The following is a 16,505-nucleotide window of genomic DNA, read 5'->3' as shown; positions in this document are numbered from 1 at the left end:
TAAAATATCTCATGAAATTGAATTTTATTGACAGGTTCCAACATTACTTCACATGTACAAAATCCCGCTAGAAAATAAGGTCAGGAAAAAGTTCCAATTATAAACAGAGCAAGATATAGGGAAGTAGGACAGTTATGCTAGCTTGACTTTGACAACCTTAACACGTAGATGTGCTGTGGAATTGTTTCAGTTCAGTTGAAAAAAGAACAAAGGGGGCGACCCACACCCCATCTCTGACAGACCATCAGTAGAGCAGGTGTTTAAATTAGCTAATCAACCACTGCAGTGATCAGAAAATCACTTACTAATAATTGCAAAATAAACATAAAAAATATGATACCGTAACAGGCTGAATGTTCTGTTCATTGTGTGGGAAATGTTTTGAGTGTTTTTTGGTGTTTTTGGTTTGGTGCCGATGCATTAGTGGAGCTGTTGTCAGTCAGTTGCTATGGCAACGGGTCTGACACATTGGTTTTGAGTTGTTCTTCAACGTTTTTTCTGCGTGGTATGTAGAAGAATCACCTTTTTGCCCTCCAGCGTTGAAATTTCCGGATGTAAACAATAAGATGCGACGTGTCTGTTGTTGGGTTAAATCCACCAGTCCAGTAACCAGCATATTTTTCTTTCTTTTTTTGCTTGTTTTTCGCAGGAACATGCGTTTGAGAGCAGTCAAAAATACAAAGAGGGAAAGTTCATCATCGAGCTGGCTCACATGATTAAGGACAACGGATGGGAGTGACACCGAGGCCACGTCCCATCTACTTAAATCTGTTTTCCTGACCTTGGAATTACTGAACTGAGTGGAGCGTCGACCATCTTCCCTCCCCCGTTCCTCCCCGCTGCCTCCCCCATTACTCACACCTTCTTCCCTTTAAAAGACCTCCACTCGCCGGCCTCCGTCACGTGCACACACCCACCTGTTCATCGTGAAACCGGACAGAACGAATGCATTAGGAAGTGGAGTTAAAAACCCACGGCACCTACGCCACCTTGAAGATTGTGTGTTCTCCGTCGCCGCTCAACGTTTGGGTTCCCTCGCCGCCGCCCAACCCCGCACCTAGCCTCGGCTCCACCGTAACACGCTTACAAGTGATTGTGGTGATGTGGCGACCGCTATGTGAACGGAGAGACTTCACTGAAAAGAGACATCTTGTTTTTTCTTTATTCCACTCATCTTCAATGACTTTATTATCATTATTATTATTTTATTGTTATTTGCCATAGTTTTAACTTTCGGGTTTGGTGAAGCTTTGGCTTGATGGCAGATGGATGTTACTGGTTAGCATTTTATTTCCATGAGTTTTGTTTGGTTTATTTGTCTTTTGAGCGTGCTTTTTTTTTCTTTCTTTTTCTTCGCTATTGTCCAAATGAGCAATCAGGGATGGGTTGAGAAGAAACGGGCAAAGGGAGTTTATTATAGTTACAAACATGAAACAGCTTTTATTTTTCCTTTTCTTTTTTTAACTGGGATTCCAGTAATGTTTGATTTTATAGCTGGCGTTTCCTTGTGTTTTATCTTTCGCGTTAATTCTCCCTTTCTGGTACTTTTCAGCACCCAAAAAGCATCAAAAGCAACACGTACTATTTTGTTTGACATGAAAAGGTATAAAATTATATATAAATACATATATAAATTTATAGATATATAAATATTTGTAGTGTAAGGCTAAATGCGATTGTGGCTGGTCCCATTTTGCAACAGCACCATGAATGAAAGAGACATGAAAAAGGAGCAGAAATCATTTTTAGAGAGGGGAAGCTGACGTCAGTGTCCTCACTGTATTATCCCATTGTCTAGTAATGAAACAATGAAAGTCACTGCTACATATTAATATAAATACACATACTATGATTACATATCCATCAATACTATGATATTGTACGTAGTATGTAGAAATTGATTGGAACATGGTTTCGATATATATATATATTTGCTGTCATGCACATATGTGTATATGCATATGACTGTGTGTGTATATGCATAGTGTGCGCGCGCGTGGTCACGCATTACACAGTGACGTACTTGAACAACGCTACATCCTTTGCACGTTGCTGAGGCGCGTGCTTCATCTCGGTTTGGAGGCAAAACTTTTTTTTATACACTAAATTTTATTGGATTTTTAGTTCAAATTTAATGTCAGATTCTGACTTTTCCTCTGTTTTTGGTCCCATCTTTGATGACAACGTGATTTTAGGCCTAGTCCATGCATAGCCAAATAGATTCTTATGCGTTTTGGGCTTTAATCCGCACAAAAACTAATTTAAAAAAAAAAAAAAACTCAGATCAAAGGACTTGTGTTTTGTGAGTACATGAAAACATTGAGATTTGAGATTAATCTAAAACTGATAATTTTTGAAAGTTGAAAATTTTAAACTTTTCAAGTTTTTTTACCTGAAAATCCCAAAATGTCTGTTTTCTTTAGCAATTTTTTGACTTTTCAATGCAGAAATGTCCAGGTCTTCTAGAAAATTTATGAGATTTTTGGTAGGAATTAACTTCTTTTTTTTGTTGTAACTTTTGATTCATTTTTTTAAAATCTACAATAGCCCTAACATGCAGTCATAATGACAAAAAACAATTTATATTTTAAAAAATCTGACCAAAGCTTTTGTTTGTGTGTACTCTGGAAAACAGAAATTAGATTAATCTCACTTTTCCAACTTATAAAATTTTTGACTTTCACTTTTTTTTCTAGAAAATTTCCGTTATTAATCTTAAAATTTCAGAGTTTTTTGCCAGAAATGCACCCTTCCTCTCCAACAGCCCACAAACGCCATCATAGAGAAACTGAATATGATGATAAATACGTTTTTATGCGTTTTGGCCTCAACATGAAAACACCATTTAAGATCCCTAGAAACAGTTCTTTTTAAAAACTCACACCAATGTGTAGATTTGAGAAAACTCTGTATTTGTGTGTGCATGTTTAAACGGGGAAACAGACTCAGGGTCCTGCTACAAATGATGCACCAGTATACCCACAGACTTGCTTTGACACGATTCCCAGTCCACTATCTGAAAGTAGTTCAACTTCCTGCCGCCATGTTTAATTCCAAACAGGAAGTCGTCGGTGCGTTGAAGCAGTCTTGATTGGCTGACTAAGGTTTTAGCTTTGCGCTACACTGCCCCCTGTGGGTTTGGCATATTTAAAACAACGCTCAGCGGCAGATTTGATGTTAAATGTTAAATATTTGTTTTTCTTAAAGACTCAGCTACGTGTGTACAAGCCCTTAGTTTAAAAAAATGCACTTTTTTTGTTCTTTTCTTGCCCTAACATGTCTGGCCTGTTTTGGATTTCTTTGCTTCCAAACCGAATGAATTTCTTGCCTCTTCAAAACATGAACAGCCTCCCCCATTTATTTTTTTTTTCTGTTGTGCAGTGCATAACTTGGAAAACTTTCATGTGAACCGATGTGTCTTCCCTTGTCCTGGTTCAACACGGCCCTAGAAGATCCTCAGACAACTCTGCCCTTTTTCTTTTGTCTATATTTTCTACGATAATAATTAGACGTGCACAAATGAATGGATATTGAGTACATTATTTCTCAGAGTAAACGTAGAGGCTTTTGTTTTGTTTCGTTTTTTCCTTTGTGCCCATCGAGAACTGGCCGTATGTTGTTGGTTTGAAGGATGGCAGTTTAAAAAAATCAGCAGTGATTGATTACTTTGCCGGCAAGGTCAGTCAGATCACTCTGACCTTTTATTCAAAAAAAAAAAAAACTTCAAAAAAAAAAAAAAACGTTGACAATGCAAACCCTTAATAGATAGCAATGATACCTACTTGAAAATTTAATTACAGAAACCGCTGAGATATTGGCCCGTGATAGTTTTTGTACATAAAGTAACATATTTAAGGTTTTATACGTATTTCTACTGGGTTAGTTCTTTTACTTCCCCGACTTGAAGCACTTTTGTTCACTGTACCTCTGTCTGAGAGTGCGTGAATGTGTGTGTGTGTGTGTGTGTGTGTGTGTGTGAGTGTGTGCATACTTTGCATGTGTTTCAGCCCACGTGCATGGCTGCACATGAAAGTGAATGTTTACTTTCTCTTTGGGTTTTTTTCCTCCTCTCTTTCTGTTTGTTCCTTTTCTATTATTATTTTTTGTGTCGCAGCTCTCTGGTTTCACTGCTGCTCCCGCTGATCCGAGGTCAAGAGCCAGTTTAGTTTCTTTGGAAGTGATTTATCCCCCCTTTTTTTCGGTTAGCTTGTTTGTTTTAGCTTGTGTGGTGAGAGCCGGTGTTTAGGTCTCTGCTGAGCCGTGTAGACGTCGAGGGCGAGCTGGAATCTCCCACCGTGTCGCAGGGAAAGCCTTTATCGAGACCCTTTTGCCACCACACTTAGTGTTACACTCGAGCGCTTTCAGGCGGCGGACATGTTGGAGGTCCTTTGCAGCGACGCTGGCTGTTTATCTGATTGTATTTCACATTCATGTTTACTTTTTTTTTCAAAAATGACCTGTTAACTTCTGTGTTCTATTTAATGTGATGTGGGTTGGGTCGATGGTTGACTGTAATCTCGCCGTTTTCTGTTTTTAGAGACGCTTTACCTTACAGTTCGCCAGTTGTCTTGACTTGTTCTTGAGCAGCTCTGCACAATTTAGTCTCTGGGATCTAGAAATGAACTCCAAAGGTGTCATAAAATTCACATAAACCCAGTTAAAGCATTAAGTTACTCCTTTTATGGTGCATTCAAGCAGTTTTCCCTGAATTTAGGTTTAATATTCTTCGTCCTGGAAACAGTATTTAACAGAATATTCTGACCTTTTTGGTCTGTTTGCTGGCGGAGATGGAAAAATTTAACATCTTATGCAAACTTGTTTTTGTTCTTACAAAAAAAGCAATTCAACATTTTCACTTATTTCAGAAAGGTAAATTTACATAAATTCACTGCACCTGGTGAAATATTTTGAGCCTTTATTTCTTAGCTTACTTCTTAAAATGATTCGGTAAAATCAAAGTATTCGTAGTAGTGACATGTTAAAGGAAATTGTTACCAAAGCAACTTCGGAACATCCAAATTTTCTAAATAATTATTAAAACGTTTCTGTTGGCAAACCCTGTTTGGTTAGTTTCAGATGTAGAAATTTTACAGAAAGTGACGGAAATGCAAAAATTAACCAAAAGATTAATTCAGGGTTCAATCCTTTGTCTCAAGGCCAGTTTGAGCAACATTATTTTTTGAATAATGATTTTATTTGTATTTGTTTTTGACTTCTTACGTTTGTTTCACATAATTTCAGTAACCAAAATGGATTTTATTTTTTAACATAATGCTAAGGTATCAACATTTATGCCTCCCCATTTATAAACGTCTCTGAAAAATCACTACCGTCGGTTATTAAAACGGTGTGATTTATGTTGATGCTCTTATTTTGAAAAGAGAAGTTACGGAGATGCCACCAATGTTGGACTGGCTAATACAACCATATCTGAGTGCTTATTTAAGTTTTTGATACCCTTGGTTACAACCACAAGCTTGTAAATCAAAATCTGATGCTAGAAAAGTACGTTAGCATTAACAAGAAAGTCGACTGACGGACATTAATTTCGTCCAATCAGGTGTGGCAGTTGAGAAATGGCTTCCTTTAGAAACAACTTCTTCATCTTCAGACAAAAAAAGTTGTTTTTATACCCATTTGACCCTGGACACCACTAGCTCCGCCCCTTTTTGGAGACTTTTACAAGATTAACTTTAGCCATTTAGCAGGGGTGTCCAAAGTGTGGCCCCGGGGCTATTTGTGGCCCTTTATATGACTTTGTTTTGTCCCTAACCACAGGTCAAGAATAGTTGAATATGACCTTTTCCAGGAGAAAGCTGATCTCTGATTGAATTTACCAATTATCGGGATCTGTGGAGCTTCACATTTCCAAAAATCTTGACATTTGGAATCATTTTTGTTGAGTTTGAGTACTTGAATGCACCATTAAAGACTAACCTTCTGGCTTCCTTTGAATGTAGCAGCCTAGTTCGAGACTAATATCTCAAAATTTAGTCTGATCTGACAACTGTTTGCTAAATTTGGAAGCTAATCTTCCTCTCACTGTTCATGCCAGCTCAAATTGTAACTGAATTTACATACGAGTCTGCCAGTTTGTCTGAAGGATCCTCCAGCATTGGTCGATCTAAACGAAGAGCTTCGTAGAGGCGAGCCAACAAAAAGCGGCAGCCAGCGTCACCATTGTGTACCAAATAAGAACCGGGTTTTGTTGAGCGAAAGTCGATCCAGGAGATTCAACTTCCATACCAAATTTAAAGGCTGGGAAAGCGTTTTGTTTTCTCCGTCCTGCAGAATGTTTAGATTCTCTGAGCTGAACATCATCAAACGCTGAAAGTCGAAGGTTTCTGCTGCTGAAAACTGTTTACTGTTTTACTGTGACGCTGGCCGCCTGCATTTTGAGCTCCAAAAGCCTGAAAGGATGTCGATCAAAGGCGGGACAAAGTCTGCACAGGATCTTTTCTTAGGACTGTTAAAACTCCAGCTTAAGGTCTACAGCATGTTGTATTTATAATGGCTTTATGTCGTGCCTGTTTTATTTTTTTCCTCTAAATTTAAAGACAAATATATGCTTTTATTTGACTACATTGCTTTGCATTCTGTCTTAGTGAAGCCATTTCACATGTCTGTTTTCACTCTATTGTAAACTATCAGATATCACAATAAATTTTCAATGGCATTAAACTGTGGACTTGCAGTTGGTTTTTGTGATTTTCTTAAGCAATAAATTCAATTTGTGAATAACATTTAAGATCCTATCCAGTAATTGATTATTTTCTGCTGATTAAGGAGTTCCCAGGGCTGACAGATCCATTAAATAAATTAGAATATTATTGAAAAGCTCATTGTTTTCAGAAACTCAATTTACAAAGTGAAACACATTATATAGATAAATTACACACAGACTGTTTCAAGGCAAACACTTTTAATACAGAAATGTGGGCTTGATGAAAAGTATTTTTAATATCTACCCAGAGGTTATTTTCAGAAAGTAATTTTAGTATCAGATATGCCTCGCTCTAAAAAATATTAATTTCATATTCATATTTATTGAATATGACTATGTAGTGCTTTGAAAAGCATTTCATGAATTTTTGTCACACTGTTCAGGATCCTTAAGACTTTTTCTGTATTTCTTTATTTTGGCTAGCCAATGGTTGATGCTATGGTAATTAGCCTTCTTTTTTAAACAAAAATGTATGAAAGAAAAATAGTTTAATTAGTAGCAGACTTTTTTAGACATTTAATTCACTACTTCTCTTATTTTTCTTTTAATTCACCTAGAAATGTGTTAAACTTCTGGTGAAGTCGAGTTGCTTTTAGCTAATAAAACTACACTTTGGCAGTTAGCTAGCACGGCTAACTGCTAAAGTGCTTTTGTAATGTTCTTTAAAATGACAACAAAAAAAACATTATCTGTGGTGAAACTGTAAATTTGGTTTTTAATTCCTAGCAATTATTTTAATGTGTTAAAGAAAAAGTCCTGTTTTTAGAATAAATCCAGCTGCCATTGGTTGCAGTAAAAACTGTTGATTCATGCCCTTTTGCTAATTTCCACTTTAAGAGTGGGGCAATAATATTTTGGTGGTTGGTTTGTGTAGCTCCCCCTGCCCCTTTTTAGTCACATTTTTTTCTCTAAAAATCATTTCTGTCTCATCTATCAGTTTGTTTATTCATTTTACGTTTTTAAACATACCATTTAAATCACAGTGACATTTATTCGATCTGTTGTGTATATATTTAACTTGCTGGTTAATCATTCTGAATTTACAAGCGTTGAAAATTAAACAGCCTGAAACTCAAAGTGGAAAAAACGTTCCTCTTAGACAAAGTGATTGCTTAATCCTGTTATTTTCTCCTTCCTCGTTCTGACCTCGTCTGTCCATCATGATGTAAGCGCCTCCACAGTTAAAGGCTACAGGTCGACCAAAATTGTGTAAGTGATCAACAAAACATAAACGAATGCTTTGGGAAGTCCCTAAAAGGAAATTCAAAGGGTCACATATTTTATTTAGCTAGGTAGATAGGGAACTAGTTAACTCATTTGTACCTCATCTCTTCATATAGATAAGGAACTATCTAGCTAACTAGATATTTAACTATGTAGGTAGTTAGCTAACAAGTTCCCTATCTAGTTACCCGATTACCACTTTAAACTCCATTTTTCCCTTAAAATCTCCCAGCAGTGCAGAAAAAAATTCTATAATCCACTAAAATAAATCTAGCTAGCTAAATAAGCATATTTATTTAGCTAGCTAACTAGAGAGTGAACTAGTTAGCTTGCCAGCTAGTTATAGATGAATAAATATATTAGTTTAGCTAGCTGTATTTATTTAATACATACATTTATTTCGCTAGCTAGCAAAATAAAATATGTGACCCTTTGAATTGCTAGCTAGCTAAGTATTGAACAGCTATCTGATTCACTATGTAGCTATGTATAAATAGATTCGATTGACTAGATGAAAGGATGGACGGATGGGGTCCATGTTTGATATAAATCCAAAGCAGAAGGGATTTGCTGAATAGATCTGTGAGTTTCACAGCTGGATTGATATGAACATTTGATAAAATTACATCATGTACATTATTCATACAGCCTGGAGTTGCTATGGTAGTGCATATATTCTCTCCACTGCCTTCTCTTATCCGTCTTTCTTGTGACGCTGATGCCCACACAGCCCCATGTTTCGATGTCCTTGAGGTGGCTGGCTTCACTTCAAGTACAAAAACAATCTGCCAGCTTCCAGTTATCTCACGCTCCCTCCCGGTGTTTCTTTTTTTTGCTCGATTTTTTTTAAACTTCAACATTTTCACACGGACATGACAAACTCCCACTCTATCATTGACAGGACATGACCTGAAGGTAGATCAAATTTAGACAGAAACTCATCAATGCTAAAAGGAGCAAATCATCACTCACTCCAATACATAAGTATAAATATCTTGTTTTTATGAGTAATATGTTACAGGTACTCCTCTCGTCTGTTACGCTAAAATAAGTCAAGTTTATTTATGTAGAAACAAGAAAGTTAAAAGCGCTTTACACCATAAAAAAATACAGTAACTAATTGTGAAACAACCAATAAAAATAACATTTAATCAAATTCCATTATCAAGCAAAAGTACATCAAATATATTTTTGAAAGTCAGAAATTCAAAAGTTCTTTCTAGAAAAATTCCATGATTAATCTCAAAATTCTTCCCAGAAAATTCTTGACTTTTCAAACTCAGAAATTTTCAAGTTTCTTCTAGAAAATTTCTGAGAATAATCTAAAAACTTTAGTTTTTTCTAGCAAATGTTCAACTTTTCAAACTCAGAAATGTCCTTGTTGTTTCTCAAATATTTCTGAGTTTTTTTGTGAAAATTTACTCCTTTACTTCAATGTACGACGGTGCTGATACGCCCTTTGGTTTGTCATTCAGGAGCTACTGCAGATGGGAAGAAAGGAAGAGTAAATTTCCACCAAAGAACTCAGAAATTAATTGAGTTTAATATCAGAAATTTTAAAGAAAAAACAAGGACATTAAACTCTTCGGAGTTTGAAAAGTTTAAAATTTGCTAGAAAAAAATCAAAAACTTTTTAGATTAATAGAAAATTCTGGAAAGAAATTATAAATTTTTGAGTTTGAAAAGTTGAAAATATTCATCTGTTCAAACGCAGAAATTTCCAAGCTTTTATAGACAATTTCTGATATTAGTCTCAAAATTTTAGATTTTTTCTAGCAAATTTTAAGCTTTTCAAATTTAGAAATTATCTTGTTTTTTCTCAAAATCTTTTAGTTGAAAATAATAATAATAACAACCAAACCCATAATTTACCAAAACACCTATAGGCTGACGCCAAATCTTACTTGCCTACCCTTGGTGGAAATTTATTCTCTTTTTTCTCTGTAATTGCACAAATATAAGCTCAAAATACTTAGTCAGGTAAAGATCTTATGAAAACACGTCAAATTTAAACATCTCAGCTTGGAATAAAACAAGCAAAATTCAAAATTTCGAAGATTTGTACGATGATATATTTGGATTTTCGTGCCACATAAAGTTTTATTTACGTCTTTTTACTTTAAAGACACATTTGATGGCCAAAACTGATGAGTGCAGATATGTGAGTGCAGAGTGGATGCTTTTTACTTTTACCACATGCATATTTCAGTGTGGATGAGATCTAACCTTTACTTTGTGTGCAGAGCGAGGCGAGGTTAGCTGATGTTGTTGTGATGGCTGCAGAGGACGGACAGGAAGCAGTTATTTTAATACTCCTGATGACCTACTTCTGTGGAGATGCTAAAGTACGAGCGTCTCTCGGCTTGTACGCTGGTTGTGACTTGGCTCAGGTGTCTGGAGCGGACGTACTGCCTGATTTCTTTAGCTCACACTCTATTAACACAGACAGCTTGACAGCGCGAGGCAGGAAGCAGGCAGATAGGGGTAAGTGTTGGTGTGTGAGGGAAGGATGAAGAGTGTGTGGTAAACTGAGAAACTGACAATGGCCTCCATGCAAACTGGCCTCATTTCATACAATATTCACAGCAACCCTTCACACATCTCCGATAAGCAAAAAATATATTAATCTTCAACTGAAATAGCATAATCTAACCAGAGAGAACCCAAAAGTTTTACTCAAGTAAGAGAAAAAAAGTATTAGATAAAAAGTCAGCTCAAGTACTGAGTAACTGATCTAATTATCAATAATTTTATATTTAAAAATTACATCATCTGATGAAAATTTGGTCATTTTAAGGACCAAAATTACAATAATGTATATAAATAACAACAACAAAAAGTCTCCAAATTAGTTTCTTTCACTAAAAAACTCATAAAACTTTGATAAAAACTGGTTTGTGTCTGTGTCTGGTGAATTTCTGATTGAAACATGTTTGTTCTTCAACAAAGTGGGTAGAAAATAAGAGTAGAGATACTGAAGTAAAAATAAAAAGTACAGCACAGTAAAAATACTCGGAATTATTATTATTATTTTTTTTTTCAAAATCGTTACTCAAGTAAACGTAATTGAGTAAATGTAATTGGACCCAACTCTGAATCTAACACTCAGAAGTTTAATAAAAAACATATAACAAGAAAAAGTAACAAACACGTAGCTAGGCTACATGTCCGTTTTAGCTAGCAGGTAAAAGCTACATTAGCTAAGCTAATTTAGCTAGTTCGGCAGTAAGTACCACAGTAAATATCACTGATATTACACAGAGGTGTAATACTGTGTAATACACCTCAAAAATTAGATTCAGTAATAGTTGTAATGTACTTATACTGTTTATAAGTTAGACATTGCCGAGGTCAGAGCTAGTGCTAAGATGTGGGGGTTTTGTTGTTGTTGTCATAGCAACTCCATAGCAACTGCCAACCAAGATGGCTTCACTACTGTTCTTCTTTTGCTTGCTTCTGCTTTAAATTTCTTTGTATGTAACTTTGTTTGCTCTTTTATCGCACTACGTTAAATAAAGTCAGACTTGGTTCACATTCAGGGCGTTTCGCACCTTTTCTGCGTTAGCATCGCCTCCGACTTGTTGCTCTCTCTTTACTTCATTATCTCCTCCGCCTTCCCAGCCGCCCCCTTCGGGCTGAGGTGGCCGCCCGGGGTCGCAGGGCTTTCAGCAGGCTCCCATAACAGGAGGCTTTAATGCCGCTGCTATTTCCATCCCTCTGATGTCATCCGGAGGAGGGGCCGGTCCTCCAGCCCAGAGTGGTGAGTCACAACCGGAGAGACGCTCAGGGAGGGAGCGCATCCAAACATCCACCGCGCTGAGCCACCAGAGGGATGGAGAAAAGGGAAAACAGCCTCAAGTGACCAAAATAATCATTTAACTGGCCTTATGTTTGCTCTGTGACATCCACGTCTTTCATTTTTAACGCCTGAAAATTAAAGTGTTTGTAAGCAGCCAGTGTTGTTTTCTTTGTCGTCAGTATTGATTCATGACTCACCTATTAGTCACTTGCATGATGCGCTCAGTTTTTCATAAAATATCCTAATATATCTTGATACAGTAATAATACTATCTCATAATTGTGTAGCGTTTAAAAGGTTTAAATATATTTAATATATAATTATATTATTATAATATATAATAATATATTTATTATTAATATTGCTAATTGTATTGATTTGTAATTATATCTAAAAAAAAATTAAATGGGGGGTTTATTATTATTATTATTATTATTAGTTTTTTAAAATTTGTAATTACATTATTGAATGAAAAAAAATCTAACTTGGATTTTTAATTATAGTTATTTAGAATAATTTTTTACTCAAGTTTCTCAAATTTATTTATATCTTAATTTTACATATAATTTTAAGACAAACATTTCCCACTATTTTAGTGGGTACAGTTGTTATTATTATTAGCCTTATTTATTTGTATCTGCCTCCCAGCGCCATTTGTTGTTGTTATGATAATCGGCAGACAAACGGACGGAGGAACTGGACGAGATGTTTTCCTCCCGTCTTCCCGAGTGACGTCACCCCCCCCCCCCCCCCCCCCCCCCGCACCCCCACTCCCTCCACCTTCCATTCAGACTCTACCCACACAAAAGTCGTGGCAGCGATCGGCATACGCTGTCGTCATGGCAACCACCCTGCGCCAACACGCTCCGCCCCTTCCCGGAACTGGCGGCCTCTTATTGGTCGGCGAGTCACAGTGGCGGAACCTGCGACCAATGGGAGATTAGCTGAGTGACGTAATTTAAACAGAGCATCAGAGATCTAATGTTGATGCATCAACTTAATCTGGGAGGACGCCAGTAGAAGCTACACTACCTTCTATACTTATATATATACATATATATTATACATATATATACATATATACACATGTATATATATATATATATTTTCCTATGTTGACTTGAATAAAATCTTCTTAAACGTTTATTTACTCAGGCACAGGACAAAGTATTTTCCATTCATCAACAATGTTTCTTTTCCCATTAATTAAATTTTTGCTAAAACCAGCAAATGCTGCACAACCTTTGTTGTCAAACATTTAAAATAAAAATAAAAAATAGGATAATAAACCCATAGAAAGATTTGGAAAATATTTACCTGTCTTTTAATACAGCAACAGTGTAAGACGCTGTTTATATTTTGGATCAACATTGATTTACAAATTCCTTTTCTACCAAAATTAGACTACTATGCTTTATTAAAATATTGTCTGTTTACTATCTTAACAGGATTAAAAAAATAACAAATGTATAGTCTTAAGAAGTACATTTTTTCAGTTTTATTTTAAAAAAATAGGCACTGCTGTTTGCAACTTTTAAACAAAGAAAATGTTTTACTAATTTGTTGAAACTGTCAATGTTGTGACAGAATAGTGTGAGACATATCTGTGAAAAAAGAGAGCTCCTCTCGGAAATTTTCAAACTGAAAAGTTTGAAAAGACCAAGTTTTTCTTGAAAATTTCAGTTTTACTGGCAATTTTTTTACTTTTAACAGTCACTGATTTTTTTTTTTTTTAGAAAATTTCCTATTCTAAGAAATTAAGTTGGTTTTTTTTAGCATATTTTTGACTTCAAAATCTGAAATTTCATTTTTTTTTTCTCAAAAATTTCTGCCGTTAATCTCAAGGTCTCTAAAGTCAACCTAAATTTTTTACATTTTTTTTTGCAATTTTTTAATTTTTGAAAATCAGACATTCCTGGGGGGAGGGGTTCTAGAAAATGTCTGGAATTAATCTAAAAGTTTCAGAGTTTTTTCCAGCATATTTGCAACTTTTCAAACTAAGACATTTTCTTGTTTTTTCTAGATTTTTGGGTGGAAATTAACTCCTTTTCTTTCTTTCTGCAATGGTTTTAATGTGATTTTCTGGGAGGCAGTATTTTCTAAGAGGGGCCATGGCCCTCTTTTATCCCCCATTTGGGGTCGCCTCTGCTCTTTTAGGGCACCAAGTTAAAAAACAACAAAAATAGAAGCACTAAAATGGGGAGAACTTACTTTGGCACCAGTGTCTTCACTTTGCAACATCATGAATATTTCAGATTAAAAAATCCTGGCAGTTCTGGAAAGAGGAAGCCGGGAGTTCAGGGAGTCACGGACGCATCGTCTCTTTTCCCAGGATGACTGATCCATTTCCTCTGCCCTGAAAGCTACCAATGATCTCCTCCACTTTACAGACCGAATGCTGTGAAATGGAGGGAAATGGAGGGTCGCTCAGTGTGAAATGAAAGTGAACAGATCACGGGTTGTTGTAATTTAGAGCAAGAGGGAGAATATTTAAGGGCCTGAATGGTCTGACATCTGGAAGCAAAAGGCTTGTTTGGTTTCTGAACGTTTTTAAAGGGGCAGTATCATAAATAAATCAGCTTTTTTTTAGTTTTACATCATGTTATAATCTTATTCCCATATCAGGCATATCTGGAGCTTTTATTCTTTCATGCATATTTGAGAAATTATTTAATCTCCATAGAAACCACTCAGCTCCTTCAGACTAGCCAGCAGCAATTAGCATCAGCTGAGCTCATTACAGGAGCTACTTCTCAGAGCAACACTGGTAAAAACGTTGTTAAAGGGCTAGTACAGGAGCCATGTTGTGATGACTTCCTGAAGGCGGAGTGTCGGAGAGAGCAGGAGCTTCTTAAAGAGACAGAGGTCCAGTTTCAACGCGTAAAATTACAAAGTCATATATTTGTAATTTGACTTTGTAATAATAACTGAAAGCAACAAAGTTACTTGAATACATAATACCGCCCCTTTCAGGGAGAAATATAAAAAATAAACTATTTGTGTCTTTTTTTGTATGCTTTACAATACAAAATTGCTCTCAAATTGCAATTTTAAAACTTTTTCTTTTGTAGTTAAAATTTGAACCTGAAGTACTGACTTGGTATCAATATTATTGATATTTCAGATCCAGGAAGGCATCGAATATAAACGGCAAACCAAATGTAGCTTCTAATAATGCAAAATTGGAGAGTAGTAGGAAAACATATAGAGGAAGTTAAAATTTTGAGCATGAATCCTATTACACATTCACATTATGTGAATTTTTTGTGTAAAACAGTCAATTTCAGTCAATTTTCTTGAGATCCAGAGGCACAGAAGGAACATTTCAGCACCCCAGGTGTGAAAATGATCAACATGGCGGTCAGCAAGTCCAGACTTAGAACTTCCTGTGAATGCCAGAGATGCTCAAAGTGTTTTGCTAAAGAATGAGCAGCATTAGAGGCCATTAGCGGCCATAACCAAGCGGCTAATAAATTAGGTTTTACGGCACTCTGGGGCGCATTTGTGCAGCGCAACGAACCGGGGCAGAAACAGGAAGTCGGGTTTGCTTTGGAAATATTTCTGCAGAGGAATTAGCTTTCCAGGAAAAAATAAAAAGCAGAGTTGTTGCAGCAGAAACAGACAGAAAGCATTGATAACAGCGAGCTTCACCCTGAAATGTTTCCTTCCTGAAAGAAGCAACAGATTTCCCCACCGGTCTTCAACATCACTTATTTATGATTTCATTCTTCAAACAAATGAAGATTTTTTTAACTTAAAAACAAACCAGACGGCTCATTTTCCCCCAAAGAGTAAACGCATATTAAATCAATATATCAAAAATATCACAATTTATTTAGAAAACTTGTTTTTTTTTTAAATCCATTTGCACCAATAAACTTCCCAGTACTTTTGGGAATTGATCTTCAGATAAAAAAATCAGAATATTCAATTTTAGTCAGATTGCACAAAGAAAAAGTCTTGCCTCCCCCGGGCTTTGACTAGACCGTGACAACATGTGAATGCACTTTAAACCACAAAAACTCTTTAGAACGATGACAGAGGATTATGGCAACACTAGCAAAGTAAAAAACAAACAAAACTGCGCAAATGACGTCATAGCATTCTGGAAATATTTAAATTATTCTCAAAATATGATTTTATTGAACTTTATTCTCGTACCGTTACGACTTTATTCTCGTTATTTAAACTTTCTCATACAACTTTATTCTCACACGACTCGTAATTTTGTGACTTCCTGTACGATTTAATTCTCATAATTACGACTTTTTTGTACCGTTGTACAAATTTTTTCTTGTACGACCTTCCTAATTTTATTACTTTATTCTCATAAGCTTTTATTTTCGTTATATTAAGACTTTTTTGTAATTCTAAAACGATTCTCGGAAAATATTTATTCTCGTAATACGGCTTCTGGAAATATTACTTTATTCTCATTAGTTCGACTTTCTCGTACGACTATTCTCATTTGATTTTATTTTTCCTCTGACACTCCTTCATTCACCATGGCTAAAAACTATAAAGAGCCAGCTAATATTGCCAAGTATAGATTTATTAAAAAACAGGTTTTATAAGTTTTATTCATAAAACCTGTTATGAAAAATTGTAAATTTCCACAACAGAGCGACAATAAAAGTACCAGCAACATATTTTTACATAAATTTATCTTGTAATTAGGGTGAAAACTGTTTTTAATATGATTTTCCACAAAAATTAACATCCAATTGAAGAAAATTTATTCATCCTCCTTTTTATAAA

The 16,505-nt window shown here is 35.7% G+C and overlaps 1 protein-coding gene and 1 long non-coding RNA gene across 6 annotated transcripts in view; both read left to right on the top strand.

Moving 5' to 3' along the window:
- ypel1 (yippee-like 1) overlaps positions 1–6,686 on the top strand; it is a 40,010-nt gene extending 33,324 nt beyond the window's left edge. For all 5 annotated transcript variants that reach the window (XM_032577888.1, XM_032577889.1, XM_032577891.1 and 2 more), the window contains exon 5: positions 650–6,686. In XM_032577888.1, the coding sequence (XP_032433779.1) occupies positions 650–739 (90 nt within the window). In that variant the 3' untranslated portion in view covers positions 740–6,686. The remainder of the gene's footprint in view (positions 1–649) is intronic.
- A 3,044-nt stretch (positions 6,687–9,730) lies between these two features.
- On the top strand, positions 9,731–11,902 carry LOC116729391 (uncharacterized). Its single transcript, XR_004341144.1, has 2 exons — positions 9,731–10,432; positions 11,570–11,902. It is a non-coding gene; the product is annotated as an uncharacterized LOC116729391 (long non-coding RNA).
- The last annotated feature ends 4,603 nt before the right edge of the window (positions 11,903–16,505 follow it).

This window comes from Xiphophorus hellerii, chromosome 12, assembly GCF_003331165.1.
Source record: "Xiphophorus hellerii strain 12219 chromosome 12, Xiphophorus_hellerii-4.1, whole genome shotgun sequence".
Classification (NCBI taxonomy): Eukaryota; Metazoa; Chordata; class Actinopteri; order Cyprinodontiformes; family Poeciliidae; genus Xiphophorus; species Xiphophorus hellerii.
This window is presented reverse-complemented; position numbering and strand designations above follow the sequence as displayed.